Source organism: Pinus tabuliformis, chromosome J (genome assembly GCF_031772625.1).
Source record: "Pinus tabuliformis cultivar Carrire ecotype Pingquan chromosome J, CPIR1, whole genome shotgun sequence".
Lineage (NCBI taxonomy): Eukaryota > Viridiplantae > Streptophyta > Pinopsida > Pinales > Pinaceae > Pinus > Pinus tabuliformis.
This window is the reverse complement of record NC_142295.1, coordinates 1,469,629,277-1,469,652,312: the sequence shown is the minus strand read 5'-3', so window position 1 is coordinate 1,469,652,312 and position 23,036 is coordinate 1,469,629,277. Positions and strand designations below refer to the sequence as shown.

The following is a 23,036-nucleotide window of genomic DNA, read 5'->3' as shown; positions in this document are numbered from 1 at the left end:
AAACTTATCTGAGGTTTACCAAGAAGGACAAACGCCCTCTCACAACAGTTGCAATAATACCAATTAGGTAATGCATTCATTAACCAGTCATTCATTAATTAAAAGGTGAAAAGAGCCATACTTAAAACTGTCATAAAACCATGCTTATAACCAAAGTATAACTGGATAATCAACAATAATAGAACAACTGTTAAAGCCACATAATAAGAAGGACATCTACCCATAAAGACAAGAGGAACTTAACTCTTATCAACCATATGCAAAAGCAAACTAAGTCAGGGACTTCCACGTACTACCTGACCATAGATTAGGCTGGACCAAATCTTTCTTTCAGCTAATTACCCCTGTGCCATATTCCAAGCATGAATGTGGGATCTCGTGGGATAAACCAATCCATAAACAACCAAGGGAATCTAGAGTTTAATCCACCTCCACCCTCACACTACCATGATCTCACCTAAACCGGTCCCGAGATCACAAAACAAAACCGAGCTTGGATGCCTCAGAATTCCTTCACGATCCCTTGAGGAATTTTCTTGTCTCCACCCACTTGTTGAGGGCTTCTCGGAGAAAACCATCTCCACCCCCAACCCTTGGGATTTTCCTAAGATCACCTCACTCAGATCCAAAACCTTTCAACAATCCAATGCTCAACCAAGAACGAGTCCCACCACACCATGGCTATCTGGAAATGGCAAGGCAAGGCTAAAACCATTGTCGAAACCCGATAAAACTCATGCCAATAACAACAAATGAACCAAATACACACATGCATATACCGTGCATGCTAAAACCAACTAGGAAATCATACATGCAACTTGTTACCTGCAAGTATTCCCGCTAAATCCACTTGATCCAACTTTTCCTTCCTTGATCTTTACTTTCCTTTAGTTTCGTTGTCCTTCCTTTGCTTGCTTGCTTTCCTTCTACTCTTGGTGCTCTTCTCTTCTCTCAGATTAATTCCAAAATCAAATTTACAAAAGGCCCCAAATTGATGCTTTGATGTCTTTTTATTACCAATGCCTCTAATTTCTTCATTTTCCTTTATTTTTCCTTCAATTTCCTCCTCATGCAAATCTGTGACCTTTCACCTTCCTTTTCTCCTATTTTCCTTTATTTCCATAAAATAAATGCCAATAATGCCTTATTGCCTTTTCAAAGCCTTTTTCATTGCCTTTGCCAATTTATCTTAGCCATAGTAAACAACTCGTGATGCCCACTATAATGTTTTACCCAACATTTTGCTTGGAATATGTGTCCCATGACCTTGGTCTTATTTTGCCTTTATTAACTTTATTACATGAACTTTTAACCCGGGGCTATTGCAAGCATCTTGGGCTGCGTACTTGTATGATGCTTGGGAGGACATCTGGCCGACCTGTGATGATGTCTAGATCTCGAAGTAGGGAGGGTATCATTGGTCTTGTGGAGCTCTGACCTTGGATATGATACCTAGATCCCAGTGGGTTGATGTGAGAGCTAAAGCCTGATGGTACGTATAGTGGCAGAAGCTTGGAATACAACTTAGTCCCAACCGATTAGATACCTTGGTCAAGTATCTAATCTTTAGTATGCTATGACTCTTTGTAGAATATATCATTTTGAGTACATCCTTGTACCTATATATATATGTATAATTATGAATACCTCCCTACTTAAGAGGGAGTTTTGAAGAATGTAACTAGTGTTGGTCTTCATAATTGTATTTGAGTCATGATGCAATGTATTTTTCAAAAGATATATATATATATATATATATATATATATATATATATATGTAGATATGTATGTATATATATATATGTACATATGTACATATATATATATACATATATACATATATATATATATATATACATATATATATATATATATATATGTATATATATATATGTACATATGTACATATATATATATACATACATATCTACATATATATATATATATATATATATATATATATATATATATATATATATATATATATATATATATATATAAGAAAATCATTTATTAGCATGAATTTCATGCTTATTGTAGTTCAAGCCTTCATTGAAGTCTTCTAGGTTTATGCCAAGAGTCATAGTTTTTGTCATTATTAATTTTATTATTGAGTAAAAAATGTCATTCTTGCCTCCTCCACCCAATTGGCCCCAAGAAAGAATAAGTCGGCCTCATGAAGGGATTTTTCCAGTTTGTAGAGACTATAAATAACATGAGCATTCGACCTATTGTCATATACACCAAGCAAGGATTTAGTTTGCAATTGAAATATCAAGAAAAGGATGCAAAATCAAGAAAATAAGGAATCTTTTTATAGGAGACAAAGTAAGTAAAAAGACCAAAGTTTTTGCCACATGTGCTAGGGATTTAAGGACAATTGCAGGAGCTGAAGGTATAAGTCAAACTCATAAGTTGCAGGGTAGAAGGCGAATTGCAAGATGACTTGATGGGAAGAAATTTGTGCTAAGGGTTGACTTGTTGGATGAAAGAACTTTATGTCTTCGTCTAGGTCAAATTGTCTTGGATTGTCTCAAATTGATTTGATTCTACTTAAGGAAGAGCTTGATCAGGTTTTCCCCTTCATAGGGGTTTTACCCTGGCTAAGTGCCCACATCTAGTGTCCATTTGTCTTTGACGATCTTCATGTTTTTTGTAGTTGTTTGATGAAAACGAACATAATAATAACAAGGAGAAGAAGAATCTAAAAAGAATATCATAAGCAACTATCAAAGTTAAGGGAAATAAAATTAAATAAGCCCTAACTAAGCTGCCCTAGACTTCTCAACACAAATTGTTGTGGATATTCCACTAGACAATTCATCATGACATATATGATGAAAAAATGGACTCAAATCTAAAATCTATACTACGTGGGTTAATTTTCCTTAGATTCCTAGATTCATTATTTATTGTTTTCTTTGCTTATGCATGTAATAGATAAAATGCAAAAAATAGAGAACAATGAAAAATAAACACACACCAATTACAGTGAACACAGGGTATGACCTGGGAAACCCTTTCAGGAGAAAACCCAACTGGACGGTAAGGCTGCTCTATTTTATCTTTCTTTGAATGGAAATGATGCAAATACAAATGAGCGAAACATTCAGGCCATAGGTCGCTACAAAACATAAACCCTCTCTATTCTATCCTCTCCCTAGCTACTCTTAGCTATTTTGCTATAGTATGGAACAAAATGCACTCAAATAGAATGGAACCCCTTTTCCTCCCAATGGCTTGATTTTAACACAACCTGATAGCCAACTAGGGTTTAAATTTAGCTCATTCAACCCTCAACATGAGTTACAAAATGACCCTTTTAGAGTCCTCTTCTTAATATTCACATGGCTAGCTCCTTCTCCATGAATAATGGGGGATGGCATGGTATCCTCTCAAATTATGGTGGTCAATCATGATAGGGCAACTTCCGGGAGGCATAACTTTTGTGTCCAAACTCCGATTGACACCATTTTTGCAGCAATGGAAAGACCTTCGAGTGTAGAATAGTGCCAAGTCGTGCAAGTTTTGAATGATAAAGTTCCTGCAAAAAAAAGAACTTCATTTAAGGGCTCAAACTGGCTTTGGAAGGTTTCCACTCATGTAAACTAATTTATCTAATTTTTCCATCGTGAAAGCATCGAGATGGATGCCAAACAATATGATGATCCAATTCAGAACAACCAAGGGGTTTCAAAATGCACAACAAAGGGACTTGTAAATAAGAGGGGTTCCACAATGCACACATGGAAGGGATCTATATATCACACAAGTATTATCTAGAAGATGAGACTTTAATGTCATGGAAACTATTATAAGATACTAGGCATGATGTATTTCATTGCTTATTACACTGTCTATTATCACACACACTCACATGCAACATGTCTCAAAAAGATGGAGGGATGGGATGAGCAAGTAAACATCTTCATCTTGTGGCTAATCAACCATTAAATTAGCAGGAGGGTCACTTCCTTCATGGACACTCCCTTGACATAAAAATAAATTTAAAAGTCATAGAAACTATTCCAAGGCATCAAACATAACATATCCGACTATATATTTCTATATTTAATGATCATCTTTATTACATCACACATGCATCCAAGCAACAAGTTCCACTATCTCACACATGCGTTCAAACAACAAGTCCTAGAGAGAGGTGGAGGCCAATCAAAAAAGCGTATTCATCTCAGAGCCAATCAATTATTGTATTAATACAAGTGCCACTACTTTTATAGATAGTCCCTTTGAGACAAAGATCATGGTATGTTGAGACTTATATAATGTCTTAACCTAAAAATAGTATATTAAGACTTATATATTATCTTGAATTAATAAAAATACAAAACAACACTACCGGATATAATAGGAAAACACTAAAGTGATAGGATAGCCTCACCACCACCTCCCATGAATGAGACAAAGAAAGGATGTGAACCCAAAAGAGTAGGTGGCTTTGATCATCTCACGTTCCACGATTATAAAGCTCATGGAAACATTTGCAAGAGGAGCAAACCTAAGTCGTTCCCATATATTGATCCACGCGTGCATATCTCATTTGAAGATGGATCTCCACCAATTAAACAAATCCACGAGGCAACGATGTCAGCAAATAACGGTGCCAATTCGATTTCAGCAGGAAAATGTGAAGAAAGAAAATACCAGACATTGTAATTAAAAAACAGCGCGCAATTTACAGCCGATGCGTAGGAAGCGGACCAAGCAGACCTCGAGACGCGAAGTGCAGGGCAGATAATGACAATGAAGAGCATATGTCTGCCATCATCCCTTCCATGTTTCACTAGAGCTCCTCGCATTCATCGAATCAGGTAAATATATTTATATGCATACTCTCCAATATCACTGCTGTCTCGTTCCAAGTCCTAATCGCTTGCGCAGGTCTGAACTGTCTTTTTTAGCAGGGAATGTGAATTACCGTCGAGAATTGGAAGCTGCCGTGGATGTCGTCCACAAAGCTTGCCGTCTTTGCGTCGACGTAATTCCTCCCCTTCCTCACATTTATTTTATTGAATTTCCCCCTTTTTCCTTCTGTCATTTGACTGTTATGTGTAATGTCTCTAGGTGCAAACCCAGTTATTTCAAAAGCACGGGCGTATATTGGAGAAAAGCGATCATACTCCTGTCACTGTGGCTGATTTTGGAGTTCAGGCCCTCGTTAGCATGGGTAATTTTTTGATCTTATAGAATTTTTAATTCATAACTTCAAACCTGTTATATATGGATATGAATCGTTAGGCCAAAGCTCTTATAGAAATTTTAATTCATAACTTCAAACCTGTTACATATGGATATGAAATAAATCCTTAGGCCAAAGATCGAACCATGGTCGTTCGCAAGGTACCTACAATCATTAGTTCTGTTATCATTCCAGTATTCTGCATAATGGACTTGCTATTGAGCAGGAACGCCGAGGCGTGATTTAGCCACCCTTTCGGACCATTTGGGTTCTATACTTACAAAGCAATTTTGGGACCCTTCCCATTGTTTTTGGTTCCACAATGGAGCCAAACACACCTTGGATGTTCAGCATGTTTTCACATTGTTTCACATCGTTCTCCTTGTGGAGAAATTTCTAATGAGTTCTCGTGCATCCAAATTCGAGTTCATGTGCAATGGTTATGGTCCCGACAAGTTTAGTGAGGGCTTTCGTCTTGGTGCCTTTGACTACCTTCTAGCTTCTAGTCTCTTCACTATCCGAAATTGGATCAACTAGAGAGAAATCTAAAACATTGGAGGTATGATGAACTAAGAAAGTTGACTGAACCAAGTCCATCGACCGATGAAGAAAAATCAATTGCATGAAAACTAACTAATGAAGTAGACTAGCGTATCGACTTGACTAAATGGATTAGTCTGCATATGTTGATGTCTAAGCAGGGAAATTTTTGTAAGTATTTGATGAATGTGTGAGTTGAAGGATTAGTGGAAGCCTGGCTGAGGTGTCAGCAATGAAGGGTTGTCTACATGGCGTTTGATAATCAAGGTGAGTCAATTGCATAGTGATGTTAGTTACAAAAGGGGAGGTTGAACTTGTTGGAAACATAATCCATTAGGGTTTTGGTATTATTATTCACTTTAGGGAATATGAAGAGTCTCAATTGAATATAAAGTCTCATCTAGAGTCGAAGAGGCTGTTTAGATGATGAAGCCAATGGTCATACATTATGTATTTATATGTGTATCATGTTAATAAAATATGCATTCCATGTTGTGAGTTGAAGGATTAGTGGAAGCCTTGCTAAGGTGTCACTGTCAACAATGAAAGGTTGTCTACATGACATTGATAATCAAGATGAGTCAATTGGATAGTGGTGTTAGTTACTGTTAAAATTGGCAACTAGGGCCAAACTCCATGTGGGTCTTCTTATTTATGGCAGTTGATATTTTTCTTGGATTCCTCTCGTCGAGAGGTGTAAGATTGATCGAAAGATCATCCCATTTTGACATGTATTCATGGAGATATGAATTTATTTGTGTTATGTGACAATTCATCAAGGTCGGCAAATAATCAAATCACCCCCACCTATCCTCAACGTTTTATTATAAATAGAAGAGGTCTTCAAGTCATTTTGACACTCATCTCTTGTGATCTCACTCTCCACTCGTTTGGGTTTTTAGTGGAAGGTGAGGTCTAAAGGATAGCTCTATACGTTGTCCTAAAGGAGGAGTCTTAGAGGGAGTGCCCTAGTCTTATACACTGCCCGAAATTACAGTCATGGAGGAGACATCTAGATGCAGGCCCTATAGACGCAGTTAAGGAAGATCCTTATACGCTGTATAGAGGAGGCCCTAACAAGCCCTAGCGCAGTCCAAACAAGTGTCATAGCTGTTGTTCTGGTGTGCCCTAGACACAATTGAATGGGGACTCTAGACATCGTATTGAGAAGAATTTAGACAACAGAAAGGAAGACCTCTATACGCTGTCTCAAGAGGCTCAATCCACAGATGAGAGGAGGGCTAATATAGGCCCTAAATGAAGGCCTGAATTCGCTGTCTATTGACCCTATACGTAGCAAGAAAGAGACTCTTAATCCGCAATCATAAAGAGGATCTATACATAGTCCTAGAGGAGATGATTTAGCTGTTGTTCTAGCAAGGAGACTTAGCCACAACTTAGCCGTAGTCATGAACCCTAGCCATAGTTGAAGGAAGCCCTTGCCGCTGACTTATGAGGAGGACCTATTTGCTGTCCAAGGGAGCTTCATATGCAGCCCTAATCCGCAGTCAAAGAAGTCATATTCGCTGCAGTCATCTAGCTGCTGTCATGATAAAGTATAAATTTAGATTGCTGTAGGTGACAACATGATGATAGAAGACATTTAAGTCATGTCTAAAGGACTGTGTGCAAGGTTGGTAAGTCACTGTTACATAATGAAGGAATGCATTTGCCCTAGATCAGCTTATGTAAACAGTTGGATGTTTGAAAGGGCTAACAGCATAGTCAAGTTCTTATAGGATAAAATAATGCTGCTTGGATGCTAGTTGATAAAGGACTGGAGGCCTATCTTGATGCTTGGCTAGGCTGCAGGCCATAGCCAGCAATAAAGGCTGTTCTCAGAGTGCCAATGAGACCTGGATAGCGTTGTAGTGGTGAAGTCTCTCCTTGGTTCATCTCAGCCTTTGAAGGCCCGCCTTATTGACCATATGGAGAATGAAGTATGATGTCCTATCTTATGAAACATGGATAGTTTATGCAACAAGAAAACTACAACGTTTTGGCAATTATATTGAGTCAAGGCTTGACTATGTTTGGCTCTGTGTGATGAGTTTCTTGTTGATGATACTTGGATGAAAGATTCTCTCCAGTTTGACCAACATTGACTTCTCTGGTCAAGGGTTTTCTACTGCTGTCACAAAATCTCAGATTTTTATATTTTGTACTATCTCTCTCTTTCTGCTGAAGGCATAGTTGCGAGGGAGCGCCTCCCCCCCCTCGATCCCGCTCCCAATCCGCGCTTTGGGCGGGAGCGACTTGGGAGCGCGCTCCCTAAAAAAAAATCACTCCCTGCCTTTTTGGGACCGTTTTCGGGAGTGTTTTTCCTTTTTTGCAATTTTTTTTTTTGCAATGATGTTCCAAATGCAATTGTTTTTCAAAGAAACAAATAAGTTTTTAGTGGGGCAACTTAATGATCAAGTCTATGGCCCTAGTATTGATATGCGATTCATGGTAATGTTAAATCATGTCACTTTCACTTAAATTTTTAACATTACCATGAAATGACTCAGGATGTTTGAGAGTGGTTCCAACCTCATTGGATTTCATATGCAAAAAGTAGAATTTTAGATTTCATTCAAAAGCCAACAGACTTATCAATTTTTCAGGATTTCAGGATTGCATTGTTTCCATTGAATTTTGTCATGTATTAGGGTATGGAACTCGTATTTAATCAAGAGCACCAATCCCTCTATGTACCTTGATGTTAGTGACATTGGTTGTCGAACTCCTCTATCATGACCCTCCTAAAAATGTACGCATCACTCAAACAAAATCTTGACTTGACATGCTATGCTTTTTCTATCTTATGTTAATGCTTAGAGGGTGATATTAATGACAAAGATCCCTATACAGATACAAAGGTAATGACAAAGATACCTCTGGATATTAATGCTTAGAGGGTGATATTAATGATAAATATCCTGATTTTCCAACAAGACTAAAAAATTAGACATTTCTCGTTGTGGCAAGAGGCCCAAGCATAAGCAATAGATAATAGATTTACTTGTCTTTTCTAGTTTCTAGTAGTTTTTATAACTATTGACTCTTTCATATTTATTATGATATTTTTTTAAACAATATGTGACAATTTAAGTTTGAAGTTGGCAATTATAACTCAGTAGTAATGAATTATGAATATGATGCTTCATGAAAGTTGAAAGTTGTTTCATTTCATTTCATGTTAGATATTATTTGTTGTAATGGTTACACTTAGCTTACAAGTACAACTTTGGTGATCAATGATGATAAATGTTATATATTGAATTTTGAAAGCTTGAAACTTTAAGATTGATGAATCATGACTCAATATGTTGTATGTTTCTATGTTACTAACTTGTGGACATGGTTGATGAAGATTATAACTTCTAGATGATTGTTGTTATATGGTCCAATCTATGTTTTTTTTTTTTGAAATGTTTTTTTCTATCTAATTCATCATTCTACATGTTTTTGTTGACATATATGTATCAAAATATAAAAATATAAAAAATATATATATTATATAAAAAACGCTCCGCGATTCTCGCTCTCAAACCGGGAGCTTCTGAAATTGTCGCTTCCGCACCTGTTTTCGCTCCCGCTCCCAAGTAACACTATGCTGAACTATTGAAGAATATAAGAAGAATTAATCAAGGGTTTCCCCACATTGGGGTTTGTCCCTAGCTAGTGCCACATCTTGTGTCCTCTTGTCTTTTGCTGTTTATGTTTAAGTTCTATATGCACTTTACTATCATGCTGATGTGATTGCTAATCTGGAATTGATATTGAGCTATTATGAATATTGTCATTGGGCTAATATGAAAATTTGAAGTAAATTGCTCTAAGCATAGAACATACCTAAATTTAACATGGGATCAGAGCTGAGGTGAAGACAAAGCCCAAGCAAGAGTGAAAGAGCAATCACTGAAGACAGTTGGAAAGGACAAAAGGCTCAATGGGTTTCTCATCCCACTTGCTGGCTGAAGACAAACTCTGTGAAAAGTCTGACTATGATGGATGGAAGATGTCTCTGGATCTGACATTGGAAGAGCAAGAAGTGCTGGATTTCATGAAGGGTAAAATCCCTCAAATGTACCGACTACTACAAAGAACAAGTACACCAAGGGTGAAGTCAAAGCGAAGAAGATCATCGGAGATTCCATTGGTAAGCGTCCGATGGCCTATCTAAAGGTCACTTTAATGGAAAGTCTGGATCTAAGGGTGGAGGGAAAGGCAGATGCTTTGCTTGCAATAAATTTGGCCATTATGTGAGGGAATTTCCAAATAGAAGGGACACATCACTGATGATGATCTCAATCATTCCAGGAGCATCTTCAATGATTGAAGGAATGACAGGTTCAATGGCAAAGGAAAAAGGAATGTGGGACATCAAGGAAATGGTCGACCCTCCAAGAAAGTAAGGAACTCTAGGAATGAAATCAAATCTTGTTTCTGATAAGCAAAAGGAGTATTATCTTATGTCGGCCCTCTCCACTACCTCTCCTCCAGACTCTTTGGGAAATTGGCTTATTGATAGTGGTGCCTCAAGGCCCTTCACCGGATACAAGGAAGCGCTCTCTAATATGATAGAGAAGGAGACAAACTTGGAGATTATCCTTGGAGATGATGCCACCTATCCCATAAAGGGTGTAGGGAATGTTGCTCTTCAATTGGATCAGGGTAACTTGATTACAAGAAGTTCTTTGTGTACCTAATCTCAAGAAGAACTTGGTATCCATTTCGACAATGGAAAACAAAGGTTTCAAGGTGGCATTCATCGATGGAAAGGTATGTATTTGGAAAAGGAGTTTTAAAGATGCTTTTACTCTTGGGTTTAGGGTTAGCAATTTGTATCAAGTTGCAGGAAGTCCGATGGGGACCATGTCACGTCTTCAATGGCACTAGAGGTCTGCCCATCTTCATTGCAAGGCCCTACCCGATGTAAGACGGATGGTGACAGTGATGCCTGAATTCAAAGAAGAGCATGAAGGTACATGTCCGAGATGTATCGAAGGAAATCTTACAAGGGGACCATTCCTCTCATGTAATAGCAAGACCATAGATGTGGAACAACTCGATGGGTTTGAGATTCATGATCGGGAATCTCATGTATGCAGGTTGAAGAAAGCTCTCTATGATTTAAAGCAAGCACCCCGGGCTTGGTATGAGAGGATTGACAACTATTTGATGAAGTTGAGATTCACTAGGAGTGAAGCCGATCCAAATCTTTGCTTTAAGGTTGTGGATGATAGATCTCTCATACTGGTACTTTATGAAGATGACCTCTTTTTGACAGGTGCAGACCCTCTCATTTGCAAAAGTAAGAGGGAATTGGATTCTGGATTTGGAATGGTGAACTGCAAGGCTGTGACTACCTCGATGGAGCTTAGCTTGAAGAAGTTATGCGGTAGTGCTGCCGGACCTGAATTGGGAAATGCTTATGAGTTTCGTCAACTCATAGTAGCATTGATGTTCTTGGTGAACTCTTGTTCGAATAGATGTTTTGCAGTTAGCATGTTGAGCCAACATATGGTTGAGCCGCATTGGATTGGTGCCAAGAATCCTCTGAGACATCTTCAGGGCACAATCACTCATGGGCTGAGATACACTGCTGGAGCTGTGAGGCTGCATTATTATTCTGGTGCTGATTGGGCAAGTAGTGTGGAGGATCGCAAGAGCACTTCTGGGTGCTGGTTCTCTTTAGGTTCTGCTTCGATATCCTGGATGCAAGAAGCATATGTCGATTGCTTTGAGCACCGTTGAGGCCAAATACATAGTTGTGAGTATGACCTCGTGTGAAGCTATCTGGTAGAGGAAGCTCTTCAGTGAGATGTTTGGACACATGCTGGATACCACCGTGATCTTCTGTGACAATTGGAGTGGGATTTGATTATTGAGGAATCCCTTGTTCTATGATCGTTCCAAGCATATAGAAATCAGGTACCACTTTATCTAGGATATGGTACAATGTGGAGCAAGAAGGCTCCAACACCTTGGGACTGATGTGCAGGTCGCCGATATTCAAATGAAGCCCCTGGGAAAGGTTAAATTCTTGGCTTTCCGAAAACGACTAGGAGCTGTGGAGAGACCCTCTCTTGAGGTCCTGTATGATATGGATATTGAGCTCTGAGAGCTCTTGGGGGGGGGGGGCTTGGGGTACTTCTTGGAGCAATGAGCAACCATAGGGTGAGTGGTTCAACCTTCCCATAGTGGTTTGCTATGTAGGCAGGATGAGTGGTTCATCCTTCTCCTGCTAAGACACAATCATAGGGTGAATGGTTCAACCTTCCCTTAGTGATTTGTTGTGTACAGGGTGAGCGGTTCAACCTTCCCTGGGATACCCCTGGCGACATGTAGGCAGGATGAGTGGTTCATCCTTCTCCTACTAAGACATCCTACCCATGCAGTCTGGGACTCATGGGAAGTACCTCTCATCTGGCCAATGAGCAGGGAAATGAGGATAGGGACCATAGTACTACCGATGGACGCATCGTGTACTACCGTACTCCCTATGCTAGGATGATATTGATCTGGGATCAATTGGAACTGACTTTGGGTCAGTAAGAGTGGTATGAGACACTCTTTTTATTTTTGGAACTGGTTTCGGATTAGTAAGAGTGGTATGAGACACTCTCTTTATTTTGGAACTGATTACGGATCAGTAAGAGTGGTATGAGACACTCTCTTTATTTGGAACGGATTTCGGATCAGTAAGAGTGATATGAGACACTCTCTTCATATGGGACTGACTTCGGGCTAGTAGAGAATGGTATGATACATTTTCGATCACTTCTTCTTCTTCATAGTTCAGCAGAGCAGTGCAGGGGCACTACATGGATGGCAAAGATAGTACGGTCTGGCATATGGATTAACAGATGGAGTTCTCCCTAGTTGAGAGGAAGTGTTAAAATTGGCAACTAGGCCCAAACTCCATGTGGGTCTTCTTATTTATGGCAACTGATATTTTTCTTGGATTCCTCTCGTCAAGAGGTGTGGGATTGATCTATAGATCATCCAATTCCGACATGTATTCATGGAGATATGAATTTATTTGTGTTATGTGACAATTCATCAAGGTCGGATAGCAACCAAATTACCCCCACTTATCCTCAGTGTTTTACTATAAACAGAAGAGGTCTTCAAGTCATTTTGACACTCATCTCTTGTGATCTCACTCTCCACTCGTTTGGGTTTGTAGTGGAAGGTGAGGTCTAAAGGATAGCCCTATACGTAGTCCTAAAGGAAGAGTCTTAGAGGGAGTGCCCTAGTCTTTTACGATGCCCCAATTTACAGTCATGGAGGAGACATCTAGACGTAGGCCCTATAGACACAGTCAAGGAGGATCCTTATACGCTGTATAGAGGAGGCCTTAACAAGCCCTAGTTGCAGTCTAAACAAGTGTCATAGCTGCTGTTCTGGTGTGCCCTAGACGCAGTTGAATGGGGACTCTAGCCACCGTATTGAGAAGAGTTTAGACAGCAGAAAGGAAGACCTCTATACGCTGTCTCAAGAGGCTCAATCCACAGATGAGAGGAGGGCTAATATAGGCCCTAAATGAAGGCCTGAATCTGCTGTCTATTGACCCTATACACAGCAAGAAAGAGACTCTTAATCCGCTGTCAGAAGGAGGATCTATACACAGTCCTAGAGGAAATGATTTAGCTGCTGTTCTAGCAAGGAGACTTAGCCACAGCTTAGCCGCAGTCATGAAGCCTAGCCATAGTTGAAGGAAGCCCTTGCAACTGACTTATGAAGAGGACCTATTCGCTGTCCAAGGGAGCTTCATACGCAACCCTAATCCGCAGTCAAAGAAGTCCCATCCACTGTAGTCATCTAGTTGTTGTCATGATAAAGTATAAATTCAGATTGCTGTCGGTTACAACATGATGATAGAAGACATTTAAGTCATGCCTTAAGGACTATGTGCAAGGTTGTTAATTCACTGTTACATAATGAAGGAATGCATCTGCCCTATATCAGCTTATGTAAACAGTTGGATGTTTGAAAGGGCTCACAACAAAGTTCTTATAGGATAAAATAATGCTGCTTGGTTGCTGCTTGATAAAGGACTGGAGGCCTATCTTGGTGCTGGGCTAGGCCGCAGGCCATAGCCAACAATAAAGACTGTTCTCAGAGTGCCAAAAAAAAGCCAAGCATGAACTCTACCCAAGCACAGTAGGAAAAAGCCAAGCATGAACTCTACCCCTTATCGTTATGGCTATCACCCGGTTCCTAGGGCCAATGTTGCTCTGCCACATCATAAAAGGAACCCTTGCATGTCCCGATTGTTAAGAACTCTAGGGCATCAAGGTTAAGTGATTTCTCTTCTATTGATAACTGCCTGTGAATGCTTTTTACTTCTTAGATTAGGATCTTCTTTTGCTTATGTTATTATAGTGTTATTCTTCATCAAACAACTACCAATGCATAAACCATAAAGAGACAAGAGACACAAAATATAGGCTATCAGCCAGGGCCAAAACCTCTCCCACTTGAGAGGAAAACCCAAACAAATTCTTCTTCTTATAAAGACTTCAATTGATGAATACTAAGACCAAGACCCTTGACCTATTTTCCACTCCAATACCAAGACATAAAGCTTCTTAGCTTGACCCTTTCCTTGCTTGAGTCAGTGATGGTCAAACTACTTATTCTTCTTTCTCTCCCACTTGAGAGGAAAACCCAAACAAATTCTTCTTCTTATCAAAGACTTCAATTGATGAATACTAAGACCAAGACCCTTGACCTATTTTCCACTCTAATACCAAGACATAAAGCTGCTTAGCTTGACCCTTTCCTTGCTTGAGTCAGTGATGGTCAAACTACTTATTCTTCTTTCCTTCAAGACTACTCTTTAGGCTTCGGCTTCCTGCAATTTTCGGCTTCCTTCAGAAACCCTAGCACATGTGAAAGATCAAATTTGGAACCTTGATTCCCTTCGCTTTAGGTGGAGGTTGCTTCCTTGACAACTTAGCTTGAGATACACTTTTGTCTCCTCCTTGATTTGACCTTCTAATGGGACTGCAATACTTCAGCCTCTTCTGCAATAGAAACTGTCCTTTTCTTCACACATGTGAGTGAGGATTAACCCTAAAACAGACCTAAACAATCGTCACTCTTCCTTCCTTCCTTTCGTTGGCCATGAGACTTGTTTCTAAGTGATTCTCACACTCCTAATTGCAGATTTGCTTGACCGAAAATCTCTGCCCCAAATGAAATCTGAGCTGCCCTATTTATATTGGTTTGCTCATCAAATAAGCCGACTTGAATGAGGGTGAGTTGACATGTCTTTTAGAAGAGATCTGTTGGGTCCCTATAATACTAGTGATTACCCCATTACTATTGTAGTTATACCCCCTATTTATATTGTTGTGCCCCTATTACCCCCATATTGTTATTTCTGTGCCCCATAGAATCCCTCTATTGTTATTTTTGTGGCTTTATATTATTATTGTTGGGTCGGCTGGATTATATTGTGACTCCTTAGACTCCTATATATAGAAAGGAGGTTTTGTCATTTGTATCATCCAAGAATTGTTCATTTATGTAATGTAAAGGAGGTTGCCCCCTCGAAGAGGCTGAATTCTAAGGCGTGGATCTCTCTTTTCTATCTTTTTGTGAGCTAGTTTCATAACATTTGGTATCAGAGCTTTGGATTCTAGGGTTTCGCTGCTCCAAACAGGTCATCGTGGCATTTTCGCTATAACTTTTTTTGTTGTGACGTTTCAGAAGTCGCAAAAAAAACCCATTTGAGAAGAAATCGCGCTGAACCTTGGGTCCGAATTTCAGAGCGTTTCGCGCGACATTTGCGGAGATATGATCTGAGGAAGTTGGTCTTTTTGCAGACTCCTGAATTACATTAAAAACAGGTGACCTGGGGAAAATCGTCATAACTTTCTCTCTGGGGATCGGATTGAAATTTCGTAAGAAGGTACAGAAAGAGGACGGACTGTAGTTTCTTGTATGTGTGTTCCAGATTCAAAGGTTGAAACAGGGACTCGTGGCACGTCGTACAAGTTTGCTCTACTGAACCAGTCTAAAAGCAAGTCACTGTGGGAGATTTCACATAACTCTTCCTTGGAGAATCCAATTTGGCTCAGACTTGTGGCATTGGAAAGAGGACGCAGAAGGCTACTACAGGTAGCAATTTCAGAATTGGATGATCCGAAATTACAGAGATACATCAGATTCAATATCAGGCTTCTATAAAGTGAAAAAAGGTGTGTAGTTTTTTTTTAATTTTTGTGTAAGTTTGGTTTAACGGAATTCAAAGGGCATAGTAAAGCATTATTATCGGTAACTGATGCCCCGAGGAAAGAAAATGCAAACACCTAGTAAGGAACCTGAAAGCTCTAGCATGACTCATGAAGAAGAGGAAGAAATGCTACATGATATATCAAAATTACAAGAACAAGTGCAACAAATGTCACGCTCACAAAAGCTAAGGTAAATGGCGTGGAATCTAAGATAAAGGGCATGGAAGCTAAGATGGAGGATTCGATGGCAAATTTGAAGATAGATTTGAAGACAGACATGGAAGAATTGAAGAAGTTGCTACAAGAAAGGGTCACTAATGGTGAAAAGGTAGTAAAGGAAACTCATGATGAGAACAAAAGAAATGTTAATCATGATTCCATAGACTCTAATGTTGGATCGAAGACTCACCATGTTCCAAAAATCGATATGAGGAAGTTTGATGGCAAGGATCCCGCCACATGGATATTACAGATGGAGCAATTCTTCGATCTCAATAATGTGCAAAACACACAAAAGGTACGTATGGCAACTTTATATTTGGAACCAAATCAGTTTGTATGGTATCAATGGCTTTGTTCTCGTAAACAATTTATCACTTGGGCAATTTTTACGGAAGAATTGATAGCACATTATGAGGATACAAAAAGCAACACTTTTTTTAGCCAATTGATAAGTCTCAAACAAAAGGGTTCAATAATGGAGCACATTGAGGAGTTCCAAAAATTGAACATAAGGGTAAAAGATATTCCAGAGGAGCATAGGATTGATGTGTTCATAGGGTCTTTAAAGGATAATATCCAACATGATGTGCGCCTTTGGGAACCTGATTCATTAGAGAAGGCATTCAGGTTAGCAAGAAAAATGGAAAGCAAAATTATGGCAACTAGGAAGCATACCATTCACAACTATAAAGACGGAAGTGTTGTTGCCCATAGTCTTCCACAACCTACAAGGTTGACACCACAACAATTGGAAGAAAAAAGAGCAAAAGGGCTTTGTTACAATTGTGATAGCAAATACACAAAAGGTCATAAGTGTGCTGAGAAGAAATTATTCTACATAGATTGTGAAGAGGAAGAAGAAAAGGAGCAAGAAAGGTCAAAAGAAGAGGATATATTCCAGGAACAAAGCCTAGATGAAAAACAAATAAATCCGACCATATCTTGTAATGCATTGGCGGGAATTACCACTCCTCAAACCATCAAGATAGAAGGACAAATCAAGAAGAAAAAGGTAATAGTGTTGATTGATTCAGGAAGCACCCACAATTTTATTCATTGTAGGGTAGCAAAAGAATTGAATTGCTTCCTATATCCAGCACCAGAGTGTCAAGTGATGATTGCAAATGGAGGAACAATAAATTGTTCTGGAAAGTGCCATAATATCAAGCTATCCATGGGAGAATATGTATTGACTAGCCCAATGCTTTCCATTCCAATGGGAGGTGCTGATGTTGTACTAGGAGTCCAATGGCTACAATCCTTGGGTACAATAGCTTTTAATTTTCAAGAACTTTTCATGAAATTTTCTGTGGAAGGAAAGGAAGTTGAATTAAGGGGTATTGCAGGGAAACCAGGAAAGATAATCAGCTCTAATGGCATGACAAAGCTTCTAAAAAAGGAGCAAAGAGGTGTAATTGCACAATTATGTTCGCTAGATGTTTCCACATTGGAATCATCTATTTCTCCAGATCTCCAAAAAGTCCTGGACAATCATTCCAAGGTATTTGAGACTCCCAAAGGTCTCCCACCTATGCGTGATCATGATCATGCTATTCATCTGATTCCAGGAAGTGTTCCTCCAAACATCAGGCCGTACAGATATCCATATGTCCAAAAAAGTGAAATTGAACGTATGGTTGCAGAAATGCTAGAGGCTGGTATAATTCAACCGAGTCAAAGTTCTTTCTCAGCTCCAGTAGTATTGGTGCACAAGAAGGATGGATCATGGCGCATGTGTCCAGATTATAGGGAGCTCAACAAGCTCACTATTAAAGATAAGTTCCCCATTCCTGTTATTGATGAATTACTGGATGAATTGCATGGATCAATTTACTTCACCAAGTTGGATCTTCGTTCGGGATATCATCAAATCAGAATGAAGATTGAAGACATTCCGAAAACGGCATTTAGAACTCATGAGGGTCATTATGAATTTTTGGTCATGCCTTTTGGCCTTACCAATGCACCTTCAACATTTCAAGGTTTGATGAATTCAATTTTCAAACCATTCCTTAGAAAATTTGTGTTAGTATTTTTTGATGATATACTAATCTACAGCAAGTCTTGGAAGGATCATGTTGAACATGTTGACAGGGTGCTACAACTATTGGAGGAGAAACAATTATATGCAAAAAGATCCAAATGTTTCTTTGGAGTCCAGGAGGTGGAATATTTGGGTCATATTGTATCTCATGAAGGAGTTAAGGTAGACCCTAGCAAAATTAAAGCCATTAAGGAATGGAAAATCCCCACATCCATAAAGCATCTGCGAGGATTTCTTGGGTTGACAGGGTATTATCGCAAGTTTGTTAAGAATTATGGGAGAATAGCAGCACCTCTAACAACATTATTGAAGAAAGATTCATTTTCATGGACTTCGGAAGCAACAAAGGCCTTTGAACATCTTAAAGAGGCAATGTGCCAAGCACCGGTCTTAGCTACACCGGACTTCACAAAAACCTTTATTGTGGAATGTGATGCTTCAGGAAATGGAATTGGTGCTGTTCTAATGCAAGATGAAAGACCCATTGCTTTTGAAAGTCGTCCAATCAAGGGAAAGTTTTTAAGCAAAGCTATTTATGAGAAGGAAATGTTGGCAATACTCCATGCACTTAAGAAATGGCGACCCTACCTAATGGGAAGACACTTCAAGGTAAAAACGGATCATGATAGCCTTAAATACTTTTTAGAACAAAGATTATCCTCTGAAGAGCAACAAAAGTGGGTCACAAAGATGTTGGGTTATGACTTTGAAATCATCTACAAAAAAGGGAAGCAAAATGTGGTGGCAGATGCACTCTCAAGAAAGGATGAGGATGTGGAAGCATTGTTGTGTGCCATTTCTATTATCCAACCAGATTGGATAAACGAAGCAAGGGAGGAATGGAAGAATGACGAAGAAGTGTGGGCACTTATTCAAAAGCTACAACAAGATTCCAGTACTTCTGATACATTTAGCTGGCAAAATGATTCGTTATGGTACAAAGATCGCTTATACCTCTGTAAGAATTCCCAGCTAAAACAAAAGATTCTTATGGAATTGCACACTTCTCCCTTAGGAGGGCACTCAGGATTTTTAAAAACTTACCACAGGGTTAAGAAGGAATTTTTTTGGGATGGCCTTAAATCAGATATTCAAAAGTTTGTGGCGGAATGTTTGGTTTGCCAACAAAATAAAGTTGAAACAATTAAGACACCGGGTCTATTACAACCTTTATCCATTCCAAGCCAACGTTGGGAGGAGGTTTCAATGGATTTTATCACAGGTTTACCCAAGTCTGAGGGAAAGAGTGTCATCATGGTGGTAGTTGACAGACTTACCAAGTATGCACACTTTTGTGCATTATCACATCCATTTAAAGCCAGTACAGTTTCTACTGCATTTATGGAAACAGTTCAAAAGCTACATGGAAACCCAAAGATTATTGTAAGTGACAGAGATCCCATTTTCACTGGAAATTTTTGGACAGAATTATTTTCTTGTCTTGGTACTCAGTTAGCTCATAGCTCATCTTATCATCCTCAATCTGATGGGCAAACTGAGATAGTAAACAAATGTTTGGAAGGATATCTTCGTTGCTTTGTATCTGATAAACAGACACAATGGGTCAAATGGTTGCCTCTGGCTGAATGGTGGTATAACACTTCCTTCCATACAGCAACAAAAATGACCCCATTTATGGCACTTTATGGGTATCAACCACCATCCATCACATCATATTTAAGAGAAAATTCTAAGGTTCAGGCAGTGGAACATCACATCGAACATCAACAACAAGTCCTCCAACTCTTAAAGGATAACCTCGTGTTGGCACAAAATAGAATGAAACAACAGGCAGATCAACATCGCAGTGAAAGAAGTTTTGATGTAGGTGATTGGGTATTCCTACGGCTACAACCATATAAGCAAATGTCCCTAAAGCAAGCTAAGAAGGATAATAAATTATCACCAAAGTATTATGGTCCGTACAAGGTGTTGGAAAAGATTGGTACTATGGCATACAAATTGGAGCTTCCTGCAGCTTCTCGATTGCACCCAGTTTTCCATGTTTCATGTTTAAAGAAGGTTATAGGTGACAAGCTCCCAATTCAAACAATATTGCCAGAACTTGACGAGGAAGGAAAAATTATATTGGAACCGGAAGCAATCACAGAAACAAGAACTCGACAGCTACGAAATCGATCAATTTCAGAGTATCTTATCAAGTGGAAGAACTTATCCGCTGAAGATTCCACATGGGAGGATGAGAATTTTATGCAGAAGTATCCAGAACTACTCAAGCGTTGAGGACAACACTTTTTTTGAAGGAGAGGGGCATGTTGGGTCCCTATAATACTAGTGATTACCCCATTACTATTGTAGTTATACCCCTTATTTATATTGTTGTGCCCCTATTACCCCCATATTGTTATTTCTGTGCCCCATAGAATCCCTCTATTGTTATTTTTGTGGCTTTATATTATTATTGTTGGGTCGGCTGGATTATATTGTGACTCCTTAGACTCCTATATATAGAAAGGAGGTTTTGTCATTTGTATCATCCAAGAATTGTTCATTTATGTAATGTAAAGGAGGTTGCCCCCTCGAAGAGGCTGAATTCTAAGGCGTGGATCTCTCTTTTCTATCTTTTTGTGAGCTGGTTTCATAACAAGATCATTTATTCCATCTTGACGCTGACTTGAGGGAGGTGCCTTTGCTTGTCCTTGGAGGGCCTTCTTATACATTTAGTGACATACAAAAATGTAACATGCCCAAGAATGGTCTTTCATACATGACATTGACTCAAATTGACTTTTATGACTTGATGACAAAACCTAAAGGCTCACAATGGGAGCGATAACTAAAAATATAATTTCTTGCTCATGAAACCCATGACACAAGAATTAAAATAATAATTTTTATTTTTCTTCTTTACATCAATTACATAAAATTACTATTACACGTCATTATGAAGAACGAACCTAGTTACACTTTTCAACACTCCCTCTTAATTAAGGAGTTATTCATAATGGTAATTGGTCATTTCAATTTGAAGAATTCTCATAAGAGTCGGATTGGTAACTGTTAATTTAGGCAACAATGGTATGTTCTATGCTTTAGAGCAATTTTACTTCAATTTCTTTATTAGCCCAATATCATATCCAATTTAGCGATCACATCAACATGATAGTAAAATGTAGATAGAACATAAACATAAACAGTAGAAGATAAGCCTGTTGAAGGAAGTGTAACTAGGTTCGGTCTTCATAAATGTACTTTTGATATTTGTACTTATTCAAGAAAAGAAATATTATTTTTATAATATATGTCAATGAGTTTCTTGCTCATTGAAGTAGGTCTAGCACATGTCAAAGTGCTATAGGTGAGTCAAATAGTCAAGAGAAAATATTGAAGGCCTTAAGGGCATGTTACACCATGTATAAATATATATTAAAGTCAAAGGGAAAAACCTCCAAGCAAAGTCAAGTCTACTCCTATGCAATGGCACCTTCAGGAAGCTCCTTTAAGCATGCTACATCACCATGAAAACTATCTGCAGTTTGCTCAAAAAATCAGCCTCCAATCTGCCACTTGCTCTATAGGAGGCTGGGTGGATCAATAATAGCTCTGAAGGTACTCTGAGTGTTAGGGCTAGAGAAGCTAGAAGGCTCTATAGATGGGTTTTTGGGTGCTCTAGGAGTGCACTGAAGGGCTCTATATGAGGTTGGGCTTGCTCAAGAAGACTCAATCTAGTTGGACAGCGAGCCTCCTGTATAAACTTACCATGGCAGTGAGTGAATCTTCAGAGAATCCGATCAATCAACTCGCCTCCCCGGAATACTAATCAGTCGCCTTTGGCCACTCCTTACCGGCCAACCTCATCAGAAACTAATTAGTTGAGAGACCCCACCAATCAATCAATGCCTCTCCCGTGAGATGGGTCATTGTTTGGTGGGAACGCCTTTCTTGGATAAGATGTTGACTGTTGCGTATTGAACTGAAGGCGGAGTGAATGCGTACTGGGAATCTGGGTAACGCCTTTCTTGGCAGGTCAGTTTTGAAGCTTGCATTATATACGTAATTATACCACAAGTAGCTTATTCACTTTTCATGTTGCACCATCCATCATTAGCACTCACTCTGCTCCTCGAATTGCATATCACCGTAAGCATCGTCTATAATTGCATCCATCCAGTGCTATATACCCCTGTGTTATGTATGGGCCCCATCTCGGGTCCTCCTGCATTTTCTTCTGTTTTTTCCCCCACTCTTTCACCTCACCTTGAGTTTCATACTTGGCCTATCAAGTTCTCCTTCCTACGCTCATCTGGCCTTACTTCCTTTCACTGGTGGGTGCGGAAGCACGCTCGACTGATAAGGAGAGGGAAATTGAGTAACAAGACTGGGCGTCAGGATATGATATACGGTGTTCACGTGGCCCAAAGAGGGTAGTCGGCCTACAAACAGTTGATTAGTCGGCGTAAATGGAGGGACAATCCTCTATTTATAGAGGCTGTCCACTCCAAATACAACGCATCAATTCAGCTCTGAAATCTGCAAATGAAAGGAAGCGAAGAGGAACGAAGGAAGCCAAGGTAAAGGGTCTACTAGGGCAGCGAAGCAAGGAGGAGGAACAACGAAGTTTGAAGAATTGTTTCTAGGGAAAACCACAGTCACATGTGTGGGAAAAAGAGGGCTTTCTGTGGATAGATCAACAACAATATAACAGTAGCATACTTCTCATTGTTTGGGCTTGAAACTTAGGTCTATAATGCCTCTCATTGAAGCAAAGAAGGGACTCCCACATACAAAGGAGAAAGGAACCAAACTCACCATGAATCCTCCCACGCATGCAAGG

At 39.3% G+C, this 23,036-nt stretch overlaps 1 protein-coding gene across 2 annotated transcripts in view; it reads left to right on the top strand.

Annotated features, from left to right (window-relative positions):
* Positions 1 to 4,538: 4,538 nt before the first annotated feature.
* Positions 4,539 to 23,036, top strand: part of LOC149232915 (Inositol monophosphatase family protein) — a 230,619-nt gene continuing 212,121 nt past the window's right edge. For both annotated transcript variants that reach the window (XM_089379546.1, XM_089379545.1), the window contains exons 1-3: positions 4,539 to 4,832; positions 4,903 to 4,999; positions 5,086 to 5,188. In XM_089379546.1, the coding sequence (XP_089235672.1) occupies positions 4,759 to 4,832; positions 4,903 to 4,999; positions 5,086 to 5,188 (274 nt within the window). In that variant the 5' untranslated portion in view covers positions 4,539 to 4,758. The remainder of the gene's footprint in view (positions 4,833 to 4,902; positions 5,000 to 5,085; positions 5,189 to 23,036) is intronic.